This window comes from Drosophila takahashii, chromosome 2R, assembly GCF_030179915.1.
Source record: "Drosophila takahashii strain IR98-3 E-12201 chromosome 2R, DtakHiC1v2, whole genome shotgun sequence".
Classification (NCBI taxonomy): domain Eukaryota; kingdom Metazoa; phylum Arthropoda; class Insecta; order Diptera; family Drosophilidae; genus Drosophila; species Drosophila takahashii.
The window spans coordinates 44,098,255-44,116,929 of NC_091679.1; the positions used below are offsets into that span (position 1 = coordinate 44,098,255).

General features: G+C 43.0%; 1 protein-coding gene across 1 annotated transcript; it reads left to right on the forward strand.

Annotated features, from left to right (window-relative positions):
* The first annotated feature begins 5,963 nt into the window (after window positions 1-5,963).
* On the forward strand, window positions 5,964-7,289 carry LOC108066385 (seminase). The gene has a single exon (XM_017154878.3). It carries the CDS (start codon window positions 6,295-6,297, stop codon window positions 7,036-7,038), a length of 744 nt encoding a protein of 247 aa, XP_017010367.2. The 5' UTR covers window positions 5,964-6,294; the 3' UTR covers window positions 7,039-7,289.
* Window positions 7,290-18,675: the final 11,386 nt, after the last annotated feature.

The window sequence follows — 18,675 nt, forward strand, 5'->3', positions numbered from 1 at the left end:
AGACGATTAAAAAAACAAACATGCTTCCAAAATTCAGTTAAGCATGCTCAAACACGATTTTTTTTTAATTTGTCTAATTTTTTAGGGCATTCGCCTATAAAAACAGAAAATTCGCCCTTAATTTTAGAAAAATACACCTTAAAATTAGGGCAAATCACCCTAAAAACAGGAAAATATTTCTTATTTCAAGAAAAATCACCCTAAATTAAACCAAATTTGCATCGGGATTTTTTAGAAAATTTTTCTAAATACACGGGCGAATCGCCAGCGGATACGATTTATGGGCGATTTTCTAAATCCACGGGCGAAAAGTCAGTTTTTTAGGGCGATTTAGGGTAAAAATTTCTATGAGTGCAAGCTCCAATCTCCCAGCTCCAACTCACCTCCACATCCACATCCGCTCTGGAGCTGGAGAGTGGAGCTGTGGAGCTGACGAGACCATCAATGGCCTAATTGCACTTATTATGGACTCACGGGGGCTAAGAAGTCATTACGAAATTTCTCATCACACTTTCAGTGGCGGCCGTTACTCGCGGCTTCGCTCAGCAGCTCAACAGCTACAGCTCAACAGCTTAACAGCAGCAGTTGTTCAATTTATAAATTGAAATTTGAAAATTAATTGAAAATTTCATGCCAGCTAATTTGAAATAGTTCAAAAGCCTGAGAGCCTCGAAATTAGCTTTATTAATCACAATCTTTCTGGGGCTTTTGCCTTTGTTTTTGCGTAGGCCTCGGCAGCTCAGCTCAACTCAGCACCTCGGTGCAGCAGCTTAGCCAGTGTATAATTTGTGGGACTTTGTTGCACCCAGATCTCCGCCCCCCGAGGTGTTTCTTTCCAGCCAAAGACTTCTCTTCTCCGCTTTTCACAGCGGCTGCGGCTGCATTTTTACCGCAAAGGCAGCCGAGTAAGTTGTATGCGGTCGTGCCCCTCCCCCTCCTTCGCATTTCTGCACAGAGAGAAAAAGATATTTAATATATTCATAAGGTGATCGATTTCAGCATTTTCCAATTCATGTTTTGGCTGCTACCACCAGTTTAAAGTTTATTGCATAATACATTTATTGAGATTTAAGTTCTAAACTTAGTGGAATACTTTTCCTTAAATAAGTATTTAAATTGCACTTGAACCATTAAAGTGAGAAATGGAGAATGCCTCATAAAACTGTAGAGTTCATCTCCACTTAATATAACACCAAAGATATAAGAAGATCTCTTTCAACAGCTATTGATGAACTTTTCTCCGAGTGTCTGATTTCGGGCCTTTGCTTGGGTGGCAGGCACGCAAAGCAGCAGCGCAGCAACGTGAGCACCCGTGGAAATGGAAATGGAAATGGCAGTGGAAGTGGAAGGCAAAGCCAAAGCCAAGTTAAGAGCCACATGGCCACATATCTATGAAGCCAGAGCCATGTAGCCACAAGCGTTCGCGTCGGCCATAATGCGAAATCCGAATGCGTTACGTGCCTACATATGTAACTGGGTGCATGTGTACATACATACTATACATATGTACGTGCATGCGAACTTGTACATATGTTTTTCTGCACGCGTACTACACGCAACATGGCGTCGCCACTGCACACACACACGCACACACACTGGCCAAAAGAGAGAGAGCGAGCGGGAGAGCAGGACGGAAGATGCAGCAACGCTTTCATCGGAATTTCGTTGCTGCATTTTTTGGTTTTTTATTTCTGCTTTTCGTTGCGGCATCTTGCTCTTCTTCTTCCTCCTCCTCCTGCGGCTTAACGTTTTGTAAGCTTTCAGCATTGTTTTCTTTTTTTCCGATTTCTTTACCTTTTTTACGGGGCATTTAGCTGCCTGCATATTTGATGCAAATTTCGTCTAAAGAAGAAATCGTTAGAGGGTTCCTGAATATTAAGTATACGCAAAGCCCCCGAAAGCACATCAAGTATACGCCCCCAAAGTCAAGTGCAAATTTGGGGAATGCATAAAATGATTCTAACATTAGTTTGAATTAAATTCGAGCATTATTGACTTGCTATTTTTTATTGAGATATTTTAATAAACTTTATAGTCAGTTCTAAATCCCCTTTATCTTCAGTCAAAAATTGTTTTTCTGTGTTTTTTCATCGAAAAAGCAGCATTTCGGGTTTCAATGCAAGTACTTTTTATTTCGATGGTTTTTTTGTCGCAAACCCAAAAAAACGTATATTAATATTTATTTGTCTAGCTAAATACACCAACTAACTCTCAACTTCCATGGCTAATTTCAATCACTCAAAGCTGTAAGGAATTGAGTTATTTCTTTCCGCCCCAAACAATATTTCCATTACCCAATGAAGCATCCAAACCATCGATGTCATTTTCAGCTGACAGATTATAAGCATTTTTTGTATCTATTGATCTGCCCGTATAATCAAGCCGTTCTCTTATCTAACCTCCCCTGCTATTTTCAACGCCCGAGTCCACACTTGACTCCATACATGACCCAACTATTAAGCCAATCGCATGGTGGCCATCAACTCGTCCCTCCCACTCCCACTTCCACTTCGAATTCCACCTCCATTTCCATTGCCAAAGCAAAGCCCATCCCGGCTGTTCCCATTCGTAGTGCCAACTGTGGCAAGTTTGCGACGATGAGCGTATTGATGGTGCGGCTGTCTGCAGCGGATTCGGATTCGGATTCAGATTCAGATTCTGTTGCTGATTTTGATTCCGATGTGGATGTCGATGGCTCGTCCGTTTGCTGACGGAATGCCATGTTAGATGGCAGCAAACATGCCGCTCGATGGCAAGAGTCGGGCCAGGCCGACTTAATTGCATATTTGCATAGGCGCAGAGCAGAAAAACACACGAAATGCACACACACCAGTGCAGCTACGAGTAAGTAGAACACGAGTGAAAAAATCAAAAAAGAAACAGCGACGTTGGGGCGCCTGCCTCTTCGGAGAATGGGAGATTTCGAGGGTGTGGCCCCCAACGGAGGTGGATACTTGCGGGGGGACAGCAGGGGGATACGGATGCCGATGCCCATTTGCATGCAGCACTGGCGGGAGAAACTGCAGCGAAACTGCAGCTAGAAAAGAAAAATATGCCACCTATTCCTGCACTCGTTTTCCCCCTTTTTTACCCATTTTCCCATCTTTTTGCGGCCGGTCGTCTTGTTGGAAAACCAATACCAATCCAATTTATCCAACCAGCCACATATCCATCAATCCGGGGCAAGGCATTCACCAATCCATTCATTTCCATAGAAATGTGCGAAGATTATATGTTTCGTCAAACGCGAAATTGCGCACGAATATGCCAGAGACCCTCCGCCTCCATCTCTCTTTTGGCCAACTCCGAAACTCTGAATCCAACTGCAACTCCCCCGACTCCTTGGTGTCATGGTTGTTGGTCGGTGCCCGAGTTTGTACCTCTCTTTTTTCTCTTCTGTTTTTATTTTGGCCCGGCTCAGTGGAAGCGGTTTTGAGGCTGCACCATGCACACATGCCCGCTCGTTTGGCTGCCATTGTGGTTGCTGCAGCTAAAACGGGGCGTATGAGTGTTTTTCAGCCATCTTCCCCGCCAACAAAAAAAGCAAAACAAAACAAACCCACTGAGGTCCCAAAGGTTTTTTGGGCTTGGTTGGCTTTCATCTGGGGTTTAAGTACAAGTTGTTAAGGCTCCTGGTGATAAGATATGCATTTGCACTCCAAAAGTTGGGGATTTGAATAATATATCACGACATACCCATGTAGCTCTTATACCGTTTAATTTATTTTAATTTTTTTGTTTCACATTCACTTATCACAGAAATTTTCCAAAGCTTTACATAAAAATTACATTAATGTTGTAAGTAGAATTATAATTAGTTATAGAAAAATCCCAACTTAACAATGCGGTTGAAAGATATTTAGTATATTTAAACTGGAGTTTATTTTTAGGAGTTTGATTTTGATATGATTTGATAAATTTTATTTTTTTGGATTAAAATTATTTAACACAAACATTTAAAAAATTTAAATTAACAATGTATCTAACAGATATTTAGTATTTAAACGACCATTTATTTTCAGGATGCCTGCAATTACAGCTAAATATAAAATCGATTACGCCCAGAAAAAGTATGAATTTGTCTGCTCGAATCGAAGGAAAAGAATGGCCAAGGAGTAGTCGTGTCACAGGGGCTTTGTTAATATTTTATGCCAATTTACTTTTCAAATTGCAGACACACACTGTGCAAAATTCTCATGTTACTTTCCTCCTTCTCTGGGGAGTGTGGGTACTTTGCATGCCATTGTTGGGTTCCTCTTCCGACTCTTCCGAACTGCAATGTGCGATGATTGCTCCCTTTGGATGTTACGACCTCTCTCGTCACTTTGTTTTAAAGTGTTTCCCCGTCCAAGCAGTCGGATTTTCCTCCGGATTCCCTGGCCACCCATTGTGCCCCTTGGTTTCTCTAGTTTTTCTCTATTTCTACTACTTACTCCTCTCCGTTTTAGTTATGGGTTTCACTGCTGTTTTTTGTAGAGTAACAATTATTCCTTAACTGCACTTTAGCAGCACAAAATGTCAGGCCCACTGAATGTTCATTATAAAATTCCATCGGCAGTTTCTTCAGCATTCGCTTTTCCGATTTCGCAGGGGAAAAGGGGGGAAAATCGTTCAATACACAGAACGTATGCAAAGAATAGAAAAATGTATGACTGTGGCGAGGGCATTACGTGTCTGTCAAACATTTCCGCCAGCGGTTCCCTGCTCCATGATGTTCGCCATCACGGAATACGAGCCAAATACAACGTTACAAACGTTACAAACGAAAAAAAAGCACACCACAAAATGTACAAAAACGTTCTTATCTCGGGCGGTGTGCGCGCACAAGAAAAAGGAGTGCAAAACCAGGGCCAAAACCCAAAACGTGGCCAAAAGAGGTGAAAGGGGGGAGGGGGGGATGACGTTAACCCACCATGGCCGCCATCATAGCCCCGCACGAAGCATTCGCGACTCACGTCCAATGCGCACCGCGTTCTGATTCGTTTCGCTTTTTGCATGACTTGAGATCGTAAAAAATTCATATTTTTTCTCTCGTTTTTTTCGTTGTGTTTTTTACTTTACTTATTTTGTTTGCCTGCGTATGGTGCAGGAGGAAGCCAGCTTTTGCGGGCGTTTTCAGAGCCGGTCATAATATTTAACTCACCGCTCCCTCCCGGGGTTGCTTTTGCTTTTCATTAGGTTTTTGCGGCGAACGGACCGCCATATTGCCTGCGCCGCAAGGAGCAAGGAGCAGGATGGAGGGTGAAGGGTGGAGGGATAGGGACATCCACCATCTTGCCTCGCCTCATTTGGTTCGTTATTGCTCATTTCTTTTCCCGGCCTGCCAGATTAATGGGTGCGATAAGGTCGCCGGCCGCCAGTAGGTGTAGCCCAAGACCCCAGTATCCGATACCCATTTCCCCTACCCTTACCCACATCCAAACCCAAGTCCGGACGCCAGGAGGCTTTGGATTCGGCCATCCTCCAACCCAATATGGTAGCCTTCGCACATCCACGAGGCCCGCATGCCAAGTTTGGGTTTTCCCTTCCGCGCCTTGGAATGCGCTGTTTTTGGCCAAAACGAAGCCAAAGGGCACTGCCATTCCAGCCTGCCTGCTCTGTTTTCCTTCTTGCTCTTCTTCTTTCACTGACTTTGACTCTGACTCTGGGTAAAAAACAAATTCTTATCTACCAGCAGGGATCTCCAGCCAATCCCGCCCCGTTTTATGAGTCACAACAAGGAGAAGTTGGATCGAATTCGGATTATTTTGGCTGGCTTTGGAGGTGCTGATGGCAGATAAAAAGCTCTGAAAGGCTGGATTGAATTTAAGAAGAATGGCGATTTAAAATATGATTTTAGGTAACAACATTTTCCTCTGGAAGTCACCCAGAAACTTAGTTTTAGTTCTAGACTTTATTATAAGTATTTATTTTGAGGCAATTTCTTCTTGCTTACTTTTTGAATTTCACATTTTTTTTCCCGAAATAATCTTCAAAATCACTATTTTCTGGTTAATCTCCTAAATAGTGCCATGTACTTTTATCTAGTGTTTTTTATTGCCAGCTCTCAACTAATGTACACAAACTCACCCCGAATTGGATGTTTTTGTGAACCCCACAAGGTCATCATCCACATGTCTCCGCGAATTTGACCCAGTCCCAGTCTTGGTTTTCTTCCACAGCCTGCGTCATGTGTCTAGTGACCGTGAAAGCTGATTCTGAATCTGAATCCGCATAGTTTGTTTGCACAGCTGAAACTTCAGGTTCTGATAAAAGCAGCAGGAACAAACGCTGGCCAACTTAGTTGCCTCTACCATGTGGCGTCTGTTGCTGCTCCTCCAGCTACTGTGCATTGGCCTGGTTAATGCCCAAATCCAGCCGAGAATCGTGGGCGGCACCACCACCACCCTGTCGGCGGTGGGTGGCTTCATGGTGAACCTGCGCTACGATGGCAAATTCTACTGCGGTGGCTCCCTGGTGAGCAGCAGGCACGTGGTCACGGCGGCCCACTGCCTCAACGGCTACAAGGCGGGCAGGATAACCGTCCAGGGAGGCGTGAGCCAGCTGAGCCAGACGGGCGTCGTGAGGAGGGTGGCCAAGTACTTCATCCCCAACAGCTTCAGCAGCTCCAGTCTCAACTGGGACGTGGGCGTCGTCCGGCTGCAGTCATCCTTAACGGGCAGTGGGATCACCACGATACCCCTGTGCTCGGTTCAGTGGAATGTCGGCGACTACATGCGCGTCTCCGGCTGGGGAGTCACTCGCTACGGCAACTCCAGTCCCTCCAATCAGCTGCGCACCGCCCGCATCCAGCTGATCCGCAAGAAGACTTGCCAGGCGGCCTATGCGAACAAGGACTCCCTCACCGCCTCCACCTTCTGTGCCCGCTCCGGGGGCAAGGACAGCTGCTCCGGCGACTCGGGAGGAGGAGCGATCTTCAATAACCAACTCTGCGGCATCGTCTCCTGGGGACTGGGATGCGCCAATGCCCAGTATCCTGGCGTCTACACCAGCGTCAATCGGGTGCGCAGCTTCATCGTCGGCGCCATGAAGAAGTAGTGAGAGGTGCGGATGCCCGGATGCCGCAGCTATTAATAGTTAGTTAAAATATTAATTAAAAATCGTTACGACCAAGTGCTGGGCATCTCCTCCTGTCGTTAGTCGTCAGGAAGCCCTTGGTTCGGCCCAAACCGGATGGGCGATGGGTTGATAGAGACGATGGGCGATGAAGATATCTGCTATCGGCTTTGTGGCCTCGCCGCATGTAAATTGGCAGGTAATGCACAGTGCTTGGAAACTAGGGGAAAATGAGGGAGCTACTTGATAAGATTGTTTGTATTTTGGTATAAAAATAAAATACTAAATGAAAATTAGATTAAAAATGTTTGTGTGACATCAAAAAACAAAATTCTACATGAAAAAACCTTAAATTATGAATGAGAAAGTCGTTCGATGGATAGAAAAGCAAATGATCTTCCTAGTAAACTCAACCTTTAGCCACTGTGCTCTTCCAAGGAACGGCAAAGGGCCTGCTATCGATGAGTGGCCACTTCCGACTGTTGACTTTGTTGTCGCGCGCTAATTTCCAGCGATTGTTGCCTTGATTTGCATTGATTGGGATTGTGGAAGGAAGGTTCCTGTACCGCCTGTACCTCCAGTACCTCCAGTTCCTCCAGCGGAAGGAAGCTGGGCGCTAAGCACTGACCACCGCGGTGGCACGGGTCAGTTGCCCAGGTACAAGTAAGCTTTCATATCCCGTCCACCGCTGATTGCCTCTAATTTCAGATAAATTAAGTGCAGTTAAAGCGCCACTTAACACGTGCTGAGGTGCCCGCTGGTCAGTGATCTGGTGACAACCAACGGATCCAGCGGATCGAGCTCATTTGCGTAATTGATCGAGGTGACCCGTTCGCTGGAATGGATGCGTTTAAGATAAAACTGCAGTTAATATGCTCTACAATTGCGATTTCCCTAACGGTGGAGCACCGCAAGCGAGCCTAATCAATCGATGATTGTCGCAATTTCTAATGCATTTCTTGGGTTTAATGAGCTCCCGTTTGATTGAGCTCTTAATGGGTTCGAAATTAATACTGCCTTTCACAGGAAGCCGGAAAACTCGGGAAGGTGGGGAGGTCAAAAATTGTGTGTGTCATTCGATTCAATTTGTGCTAAGTAGTTTCCCTTACCCAATCAAGCTCCGAAAATAAAGTGCTAATTGCAGCCGAAAGGTTTCCCATCCAAGTCCACAATCCACATTCACATCCACATCCACATCCATCGACAGATTGACAGCCACAAATACACGAATTAGCCAAGGCCCGAATGGCTGTGAATGGGCCTGAATAGGTGGAAACGAGCCAAGTTCCACGGCTAATCAGCTAACCAAATTATTATTATTAAACTCGTTCGCTCATGCCGGCCAATTAGCATTCTGACGGTTTCTGTGCCGCCACTACTGCTGACTGCTGGCCAGAACCAATAAAAGATTGAACGAAAACTTTTGCCGTGGCATATCGACAATTGAATTGCAATTAAGTTGCAGCCAGGTGGGGCAACAAGGGGCAAAGCCACCGCGGCTGCTTATTAGTTTATTACATCAACAACAAATCTCAACAAACGCTAATTAAGACACAAATAATCGAACGTGCCAACACTGAAAGCCAATAATAAGCCATATTGTATGCCCAGGGGTGGTTCCCTCCCCCGCTTGAAGTTCGAGGGCTTCGATTTGGATATGGTGAAGTTGCCACCCGAAGGGTGGGTTATACATATGTCGGTAGCGGTTGCTAATGGCCGGTAGGGCGGCGTCGGCGGCCGAATAAAGTTGTCCCGGCCAAAAGGACACTCGTGCAACTCAACAAAGGACTATGCAAACGTCTGGAGTTTAATCGGAGCTGGCCACTTGGCTTTAAGCGAGCCTTTTCTTGCCACTATAAGTTAAGTTAAGGGCGAGTATTCAACCTACCAAAAAACCGTGTTAAAGAAAAAAAGCCAAAACTTGGGCAAATATCCGGATCATTATTTTCATAGCAAAATAATCAGTATTTTGCTGGAAGCAATGGAAATGTTGGTCCAAATATTATTATTAAAATCGTAATTAAATTCCCAATCGATTGACATTCAAACCAAAACACTTTGATTTTTGTCCATTTTTTGTAAAAAAATACGATGTAACCCCTTATAAAAATGTAAAAACTGGTTAAAATATTAAAATTATTAAATCGGTCGGAAAATAATAGAATTCAATATATTGGGGACTAGCTGAACAAAACACTGTGTATTTCAGATTTGGGATTCTTTTTGGACAAGTTACGGCAAAAAAACTTATTTTTAGCGAAAATTCAGTTTTTATAAAAATATACAAAACCATTTTTACCGAACCTAATGAAGGACATTCAAATATTTGAAGGAAAATATTCCCTCTTCACCACTATTTCCCATAGTCAAAAATAGTATAACTGTTTTTGGTTTCAGCCCCGTAATACACCTATCGACCCTGTTTCGGCCAGCACTGCTGTCGTCTCCCCTGAGTTTTGGGATCTCTTGCACACAAAAAAATTTGCTTGGTAACATTGACCAACAAAGATAGTTACGTAACTATTAAAATAGTTACGTGTATTTTGTTTTTGCTTTGGGTTTGTGTCTTTGCTAATTGTGTGTATTTTGTTGTTGTGAAATGACAATTTACTTAGTAGAATTGACAATTTTGCTGGTTGGGGCCTGTTTGACAATTATTACAGTTGATTTTACCAAGTTTTTTCTTTGTGTGTGGGCTTGCGTGAGTAGTCGGCAGTCGGGACTCGGAATGGAGTTGGCCACCCACGGGCTGCGGTATTTGAACGACACGCCCAAATTGTCCAACTTGCATTGGCAAAAGGCAAACTAAAACATGGAAAGCCGAAAGCGCGGTACGGGGGGTGTTCACTGTACAGGGTAACCCTTGGAGGGAAAGCGAACGAAAACCAACCACCGCGCAGCGAGCGACCGCAGCCGCAACCTGTAAAAAGTAAACAGTGACCGGGGTGGGGTGGTGGGCGGGGGTCAGGGGTCACGAGGGGTGTTGTAATGCCTGGTGCGCCGGTGTGCGTGTGTATCTGTGTGGCAATGGCGCGCAATGGCTTGAAAACGTAACCGCAAATGTGGCGGCGTTGGGAAGCAGGAGCGGTTTTCCGGGGCTTTCCGGGAGCGGGCCTGCGTCTGTGTAGGTGTCCTGACAAAAAGGACCTTTCGAGGGGGGTTCCACTGGGAGGGGGCCACAGAGTGCTGAATCTTTTGCCGTTCTTTGGGGACCTCCGCCGGAACGGAAGTGAATGGCACATTATGTTGCCGCAGCTTGACGTGGCCAACAGTTGTGTTGTTGGCCTGCTGTCGTCATCCGGACCGGGTTCAAACAGCCACGTTGCGGGGTGGTAATTGGATGGGCTGTGGGCTGTGGGCCGTGCTCTGTGTACTCGCTATTATGTACTTGTACGCATTAGAGCGACATAATGCGGCCCTCCTCCACTGTCGGCCGGCCATTCAAACTGTTTAAGAGCAAGTTGAGGCACTCCAGCTTCCAGTTCGAGTTTCATTTGCCATTTGCAGTGCGGTTAAAGTTTCTCCAAGGAGCCCGAATCCTTTTTCGATCCAACATTTCGACAGAAAACTGAAAATGGAGTTGGGCAGAGGCAGAGGGTAGTAGAGACAACATTGTCATCATCAAAATCCCATTAGCAACGTATTCAAATGCGTTCGAGTGTAAAACAAGCCGCATTCAATGCACGCACACAGCACTCACACATGGACTGGAGTTTCGACTCATTCATTTACAGTGGCGACATTACGCATCCGTTTGTCCGATTCCCCCTCCATCGCAGTCCACCCATCCAATTTGCATGGATTCGGGTGCAGCGAGAGATCCTTTAAAATCAATGGCAATGCTAGCCTACTTATAGGCCTGGTCCTATCCACACACCCACTCGCACTCCCAGCCACCCGATGCCAGGAACCCTTTTCGGGGTTCGGACTCCATCATCCAATCACCCGTCAGTTGATTCCAATTACAAATCCAAATTTGGGGATGCCCCCAACCTCACCCACCCTCCTCGGGAAATGTGGAGCACTCAAATTAGCATTTGGCTTTTGAAGGAGGTGGAACCCCGGTATCTTGTGTGCATGTGTGTGTGTCCCATACCATATGCCCAATATTTTTACCATTTCCATGTTTGATTTGTAGTGGCCTGCCCGCTGGACTCTCTAATTTGTAAATTTGCTTATTATGGTATGCCCGGACAAATGCGATGATTAGCGATCGAGTTTCCAGAGGAGCATGCAGTTGCACTCAAAAAAAAAATTTAGAAAATCGCCTATGGATTTGCTTTACTGGCGATTTTTTTCTATATTTCTGGAATATTTCTTGAATTTAATGAATTTTGATTAATTGGAAGAAAATTTTCTTTACCAGTAGAAAATTTTTTTATTTTAAAGAAAAAAATCGCCAGTGAAGCAAATCCATAGGCGATTTTCTAAAATTCAGGGCGATTCATTTTCTGAGTGTGGTTGGAACAGAAAGTTAGATAGCGGACTATTGGAAGTTGGAACCCTTTGAGGCACTACATTTAGATATCGACCATTTCGAAACGTAAGCCTTTGTCATAGGAATTTCATTAGTTATGTATTTCCATGACTATCTATAATTAAACTTTTTAAAATATGTGTGTTAGATTTGAAGAGCTATATTTAAGTCACATTTATACCTAGCCTTTAAATTATAGTTTCTTTCGTAAGATATTATTATCAACATTTGAAACACTTTGAAAATGGCTTTTTTTCTTTACTTAATTTTTACTGTAACATGTTTAAAATGAGTCCCAAATCTAAAAGTCAATGTGCTTTAAACAGCTAATAACCCAACCAATTGAATCATATTACTTTCCGACTGGATTTTTCCTAAAAATTGATTTTCTCTTTAGTGTGTAGGTATTCAATATTATTTTTGACCGAAACTAATTATTTTATGTCGAGCCGTAACTATGTTATATAAGCAGATATTAAAAGCTTCATGAAATACTGTTAAAGTTGTCAAAATCCAACAAAATCATTTAAAAAAACTATTGGCTTTTGATGAAATCTTCAAATGGATCGAAATAATAATAAGAAAACAGCCTACACTCAAAATAAATTTAACCCTAAATTTTAGAAAATCGCCATTAAAATTTCTTTTTTCTAAATACAAGAAAGTTATTTCTAAATCTAAGGAAATTTTTCTTAAGTCAAGAAAATTTTCCTTAAATCCAGGAAGTTTTTCTGAAATGTAGAAAATGGTTACCATGAACTAAAATCACCCTAAAATCTAGAAAAAATGCCCTTAAAATTAGAAATTATTTTCTGAAAAATAGAAAGGCAAACGAAAATAATGAAATATTTTGGCAACACCTTTTCTAAAAATTAGTGCCCTAACCCTAAAATTAAGCTAACCCTAAATAATAGAAACATTTTCTAAAAAGTAGAATGTTTTTCTAAAAAATAGAAATAGTTGTTTTCACATGGTGTGGCACACCAAAATGTTCAATGCCAGAACTTGTCAGCTGCCGGGCGGCTGTACTCGTAGCGCAGACGGTTAAAGCACTTGGTTAGAAATCGAATCGACCCTGGTTCGAGTCCCAGAGCAAACTATTTTTTACCTTATTTTTAGTTTTTTTTTTATTTTTTTATTGTTTTTTTTTTAAATTTTTTTTTTTAATCTTTTTTTTATTCCTTTTTTATTAGTGGCAAGCGGTAAACCGAAAATAATTTGGTTTATATTCAGCTATTTACTATATACTACACATAATATAAATTGCGATAGCATAAATATATACATATGTATATACGTATGTAAATAAGTAAAACGCGAATGGTCAAAATTATGCAACTAGTATTCAAATGTGTTGTCCGCTTCACCCTTTACATACAATGCTCGGTTTGCCACAGCAAGTTTAAGTGCTAAAATGGCCCAGTATGTAGGCCATTCGCTCCTCGCGCGGGAGACCCGGGTTCGATTCTCACCGACGGACAAGTAAAAATGTAAGTTTTTTTCATGAAGATAAAATATTAAATAATCATAATTTCTACATTCCCAATTTTCCGCAGTCCACACTTACAACCACATTTGAAGATAAAATATTAAATAATCATAATTTCTACATTCCCAATTTTCCGCAGTCCACACTTACAACCACATTTGGCTTTGGTTAGATAAGAAATCCAAGCGCAAATACATAATAATAAATACATAACCTTTAACATTCACAATATACAAGACACACAACGCCTGCCTATGTATATAGGGAGGAGTACATAATATAAACGTATATACAAAAAAAAATCATGATTGAACATGTTTTTTTGTTTTGTTTTTAATTTCTATTTTTTTAGGAAAATTTTCTACTTTTTAGAAATTTTTGCCCTTAAATTTAGTAAAATTACCCTAAAATTTAGAAATATGATGTCAAAAAAAATCAAAAATATAGAAAAATTTGACCCTAAAATTTTAGGGCGAGCTTGTCTTGAAGACAAAAGTAGGGCGATTTCCTTGACTTTAGGGTTAATTTTATTTTGAGTGTAAGCTCCATTTAATCCATCCTCTACCAAGTGATTTAACGATTATGACTCTAATAACAATGATATTACTTCTGAGCGGAGAAACATAATATGTGTATCTGAAATCCATCTGCCTTGAACAATATAATCATTATTGTGAAAACATAGCCGGGCATAAAGTGCGAGTGAGCGAATCAATTGAATGGATTACTTAACGATGTCATTGACGATGCTGTGTGTGTGTCGACAAAGACATCCAGCCAGCGACCCTGAAAAGCTTTAAAGCGAATTAGCAGACCACACGCGTCCGCCCACCTCCCCCAGCCGCCCACTCCCAACCCACCACCCACCTCGTTTCCACTGACGAGCAATTGTTGATTGCAGGGACACAAGAGCAGCGTCATCGAGCAGCATCATCGCCCCGCAAAAAGAGGAATCAGCAGGAGCATATGCCGAAGGTCCTTGCGACGACGCCTGCCATCCCGCTTGCTCCTGTGGCCTTCGTCCTGCTCCCGGGGTGGCCCGCCTATCGCCGCTCTCCTCGCTCCCGCGGCGAATGGCATATGCGTGCGATTTTGATTTTTATTTGATTTGATTGCGGCGTCAACTTAATTAAGCGACCAACTACCAACAATGGGCAACAAATTGAAACAGCAGTCGGGCATTTGAAGTCGAGTTTCAGTTCCTGGGCGTTCGAAGGACGAGGGAGGGGGGGATGAAAGGCAGGGGGCAAGACATTTGTAATTCCTTTTATTCCGCTGCCGCCAAAAGTCATTGAAACGTGTAATCTGCAGCACGTGCGCAGCGAGGAAGGATGAGTCCCAGTTGATTTTCAAGTTAGTCCGTTCCGCCGGTGCGACTTTAAAGGATGCCCGCATAACTCACGGTATCCTGTGGAGGCGATGGTGGAGGTGGAGGTGCAATTAGTTGGCGGCACAGGTTGCCTCCTACCGGATGAGCGGACAAGGATGCGAGGATGCCCGCCAGGATGAGCAGGAATTCGGCTGCCACCGACGTCGCCGCCGCCGCTGCCGCCTCCGTGTAATTAGTGTCAGTTGCGAAGTCACATTTGGCTGCCCCTTTGTAGTTGTAGTTGCTCAGATGTGGCGGGTGCTGCTCTCGGCCACGCCCCCGAAGGCCGGCTGGACGAGGGCCCGGGACCAAGATGGACGCAGGTCCTGCCCCCGCCCCTTCCTCTTCCCTGCTCATTCATGCATCCGTCCAGATAATTATTATAATTACCTGCGTGAGTGTAGGTTTCCATAGACCAAAAAATAAAAAGAAAAACAAAATGCACCAAAACAGAAGAACTCCCGCAGCAGCAGCAGGTCACAGTGACACCCGGTCGTGGGAAAGGAAGAACTTCTTTTAAAAGATAATATTCTTTAGCCAAAAATTAGCGATATAGGATTACACCTATATCTCACAAAAACACCTATTAAATCCATAAAAAAGGGGATATATCAGGGGAAGTAAGTCGCATTTTATTGTAGCTTAAAAAAAAAACAAATAAAAGTAAGATCCACAACTATTAAAAAAAAATCTTATATTAAATTATCATTATCTTTTAGGTTCACATCCATTAAAATGTATATGGTTTAAAGTAAAAGAAAATGTACTAAATTAATACCCTTTAATACATTCTTTTTAACATAATTTAATAAAGGTTTTCTCATTTAAATGGCCACAATATTTTGTATTTGTTTTAGTTTTACGACTTTTAAAATAAAGATTTCAAACACCTTCCATGTAAATGATAAAACAAAATGTGTGTTGCAGAATCCTCCTCCCTCTTGTTCAATCAAGCGATCGTTCACTCGAACAATTTGCTAAATGCAATCCGCTGCAATCTTAAGTAGGCATCTCCCCCGACCTCTCGAAACTCTTCCCGCTCTAAATAGATTTTATCTGATCTCTGACCACTGTGCCTGGGCGGCAAGTACACAAAGGTGCAGTCCCAAGGAGCGACCCATTTCTGTGTCATTGTCTCTGGTCCTGTGCCTCCTCCTCCCTCCACCTCTCTCATCCACTTCGTTTCGCATCGCCTGACCCACTGTGAGTGTGCACACTGTGTGTGTGCCTCAGAGTGCGTGTCTATAATTATCTGCCGCTAATAATATTCAAATAGCTCCTAAGTATATCCGCTGCGATAGGAAAGCGGGCTTACTGGCTAAGCGCAGCCATTGTGTCTAATTGCGGAGGCTCGAAAAAAGATAAATCGAATAAAATTCGGAACTCGGTCAGAACGCACGGCCCAAAACCCAGATGCAGTTGCCCGATAGGCAGTGGACCCTAGAGACTAGGCCCCGCAATCTGATGGCCCTATCGATACAGATACAGCAAGAGACACTGAGGCAGTGCTGGTCGCCAAAAAGGTTAATAAACCTGACCCACGAGGATCCAGAGGAAAACCTCTGGCAGCCTGGAAGCAGCAACCAGCAGTTCGTCAGGCCGAATAACTGGCCAGGAACTGAAAACTGGCCGACTGAGGAACCGCTAAGAAACCGCCAAGGCACGAGAAATTCTTATCGTGCCGCGGCACTGAGAAACGCCAGCGGGAATCGTCCGCGTTCGCATTCGCATTCGCATTTCGAGGCTTTGAAGTGCTGCCGCCAGTCGGTGAGTCGCAGAGTCGCAGAGATGAGATGTCAACGTGGCTAGTGGCCCGAAATTATTTTATTTCCTCCCCTTCCTCTCCCGCTTTCCCTCGCTGCAACTGAAAGTTTGCATTCCACTTGTTTGTTGTTAACAAAACGCCGTCCGCCAGGCCGCAAAGGAAATTCTCACCATTCCCCTCGGCAGCGACGTTTGATTGGGATTTGAAGTTGAGCCGAGAAGCAGAGAAGCCGAGAGGCAGCTGGAGCTGGAGAAGATGATGCGAACTGGTTACTGAATGACTTGGGCTCTGGAGGATCCAGCTGGAGGCCGGAGCTTTGAATGAATGCTGGCCAAATAGCTTTCGACAGGCGTGAGTACATGCGGCGGAGCCGCCAGAACACGAACGATCATCCCATGGACGCGGATTGGCTTTCAGCCATTCAGGCATTGTGACACCATTGACTACCGACGGCCCAGTGCCGAATTGCTGCGGATGGTAGTGGACATCACTCATAAAAAAGTAGGCACTTCAACTGGGAAGGGCATTATACTTTTATCTAGTTTATTCATCTAGTTTAAAGCACATTATTGCAATAACGAATTTTACAATGCTTTTAGAATGTTTTGATTTTGCTGGTCCTATTAAAATCGTATACCATATTTATAGACTTTAATAAGTAAACTTCATCACACATCTAAGAGCTCATTACAATTAACCAAAAACCCCAATATTTATTTTTTGAAAACTTTTAAATTTTTAATTTAATTTTTAAGTAGAAGACACATTTTAAATTAGTCATTTATTTACCTTTGCTAGATTTGGGTAAGTGAAATATTTTGTTCTTGATGACTCATACCTAGCTTTAAAGGAATGCTCATATGATGGGACATTTCTCAGTTTTTTTCGAGTGTAGTTGCAACTTTGATTGGCGGTGCAATTGACTCCAACGCTGACGCGTCGGCATTGCGGCACGTTTCTTGTGGGGAGAAATCGAAGGGTAAAGGGGGAAACGCACAAGGCCAGTTGTAACCGTACTCTCGCTTTGTTCCTCCGGCGGCAGCATTTGAAAAATGTCACATAGTTCGGCGGCTGAAAGAACTGGGATTGCATGCCGGCGGAGAAGGAGCCTGGGAAGGAGCGGGAGGAGCAGCCCCATCCCGGCTAATGACTCTGTTTTTGCGCCAACACCTGACTAAGCTCAAGTGACTTCTTCTCCTTCGCTCCTCCAGGTGGCCGACTTACTGGCCGGCTAATTTGTTCGCACGCCAAAACCCAGAGCAGCGCTTCTTCTTCCACAGCCGACGGACATCAATTAAGGCGCATAATTAATTTATTAGCCACTGAAAGTGTCGCAAGTTGGCAAACTGGCAGAGGCTCGAACTCGAATTAAAGTTTCAGGTACTGTCTGTCAATCAAGCTGATGGAAGCGTAGCCTTATTAATTAATTTTATATTTAGAACTAGTTTTTGGATAAAATTATTATAAAATAATTGTACAGCTATTATTAAATGAATAAAAAAAATTAAGTAACTTATATAAAATATAAAAAATTCAATCAGAATATTTTCCTAAATTATATTTTTACTAGATTTTTATTTATTTTTTAATTTCTTTTTATTTTCATTTTTATAATGGTTTTAACGTTCATTTTTAAAATTTGCCGCTATTTTCTTCCTGTTTAAAGCAGTTGAACCGAAAATTACCACTATTTTTCTCCTTTTCAAGCAGTTCAAACTGCTTGCAAGCAGTGAATACATTGGCGCCAAATTCAAATTTGAAGACAGCTACAAAACCAGTTTATCCCTTAGAATATATCGTTCAGAAAAAAATACTTAGACAATGATTTATAAATAGTAACAATTTTTTAAGCCTCTTTTAATTTTACATTAACTTTTAATGGAAAGTAATGACAACTTCTCTGTCATTTTCAAAGCCCAGACTTTCGTAATCAACTTATGGCTTCTTCTAATTTTTTCACCGATTTTGGCCATTACATTTTACGGCCAAAACCTTTCAAGCTAATAATATCAGCGGAAGCTCAAAACGGAATTGAATATCAAACGAAGGCACTTTCCTAGAAACAAAGCTGAAGGCAATACCTGGTATTTCCCAGAAACGGCGGGGAATCGATGCACGTTGCACATGACTTTTATTATGAAAATTATCCATAAGCAATGCGGGACTGGACAATGCAAATTGCCATAATTGGGCGTCAATATTTGAACAAGTTTATGACTTCCCCGTATTATGAAATCCTTCAAGGGTCTGCCTTGCTTTCCTAGGCTTTCCGGGGATGATGAGAAGTTGGCACACACACAATTGTTTTAATAATTTAAGCAAATTGAATTCGAATCCGAATGGACTACGCACTGTCGCCAGACGGGAAATGCGGCACCAGGTATTCGCAGATCCCTGTCACTGTTACATTTGTCCAGGGGTCTGAATTATTCAAAGTGCCAATACGGGGGACACCTGTCCATGTCCGAAACCGATTCCGATTCCGAATCCAAGTATGGCCAGAGTAATTATAGTCACTC

Bases quoted from the DNA above. Each gene is read 5' to 3' on its own strand.
- LOC108066385 (XM_017154878.3), top strand. From the start codon at position 6,295: ATGTGGCGTCTGTTGCTGCTCCTCCAGCTACTGTGCATTGGCCTGGTT.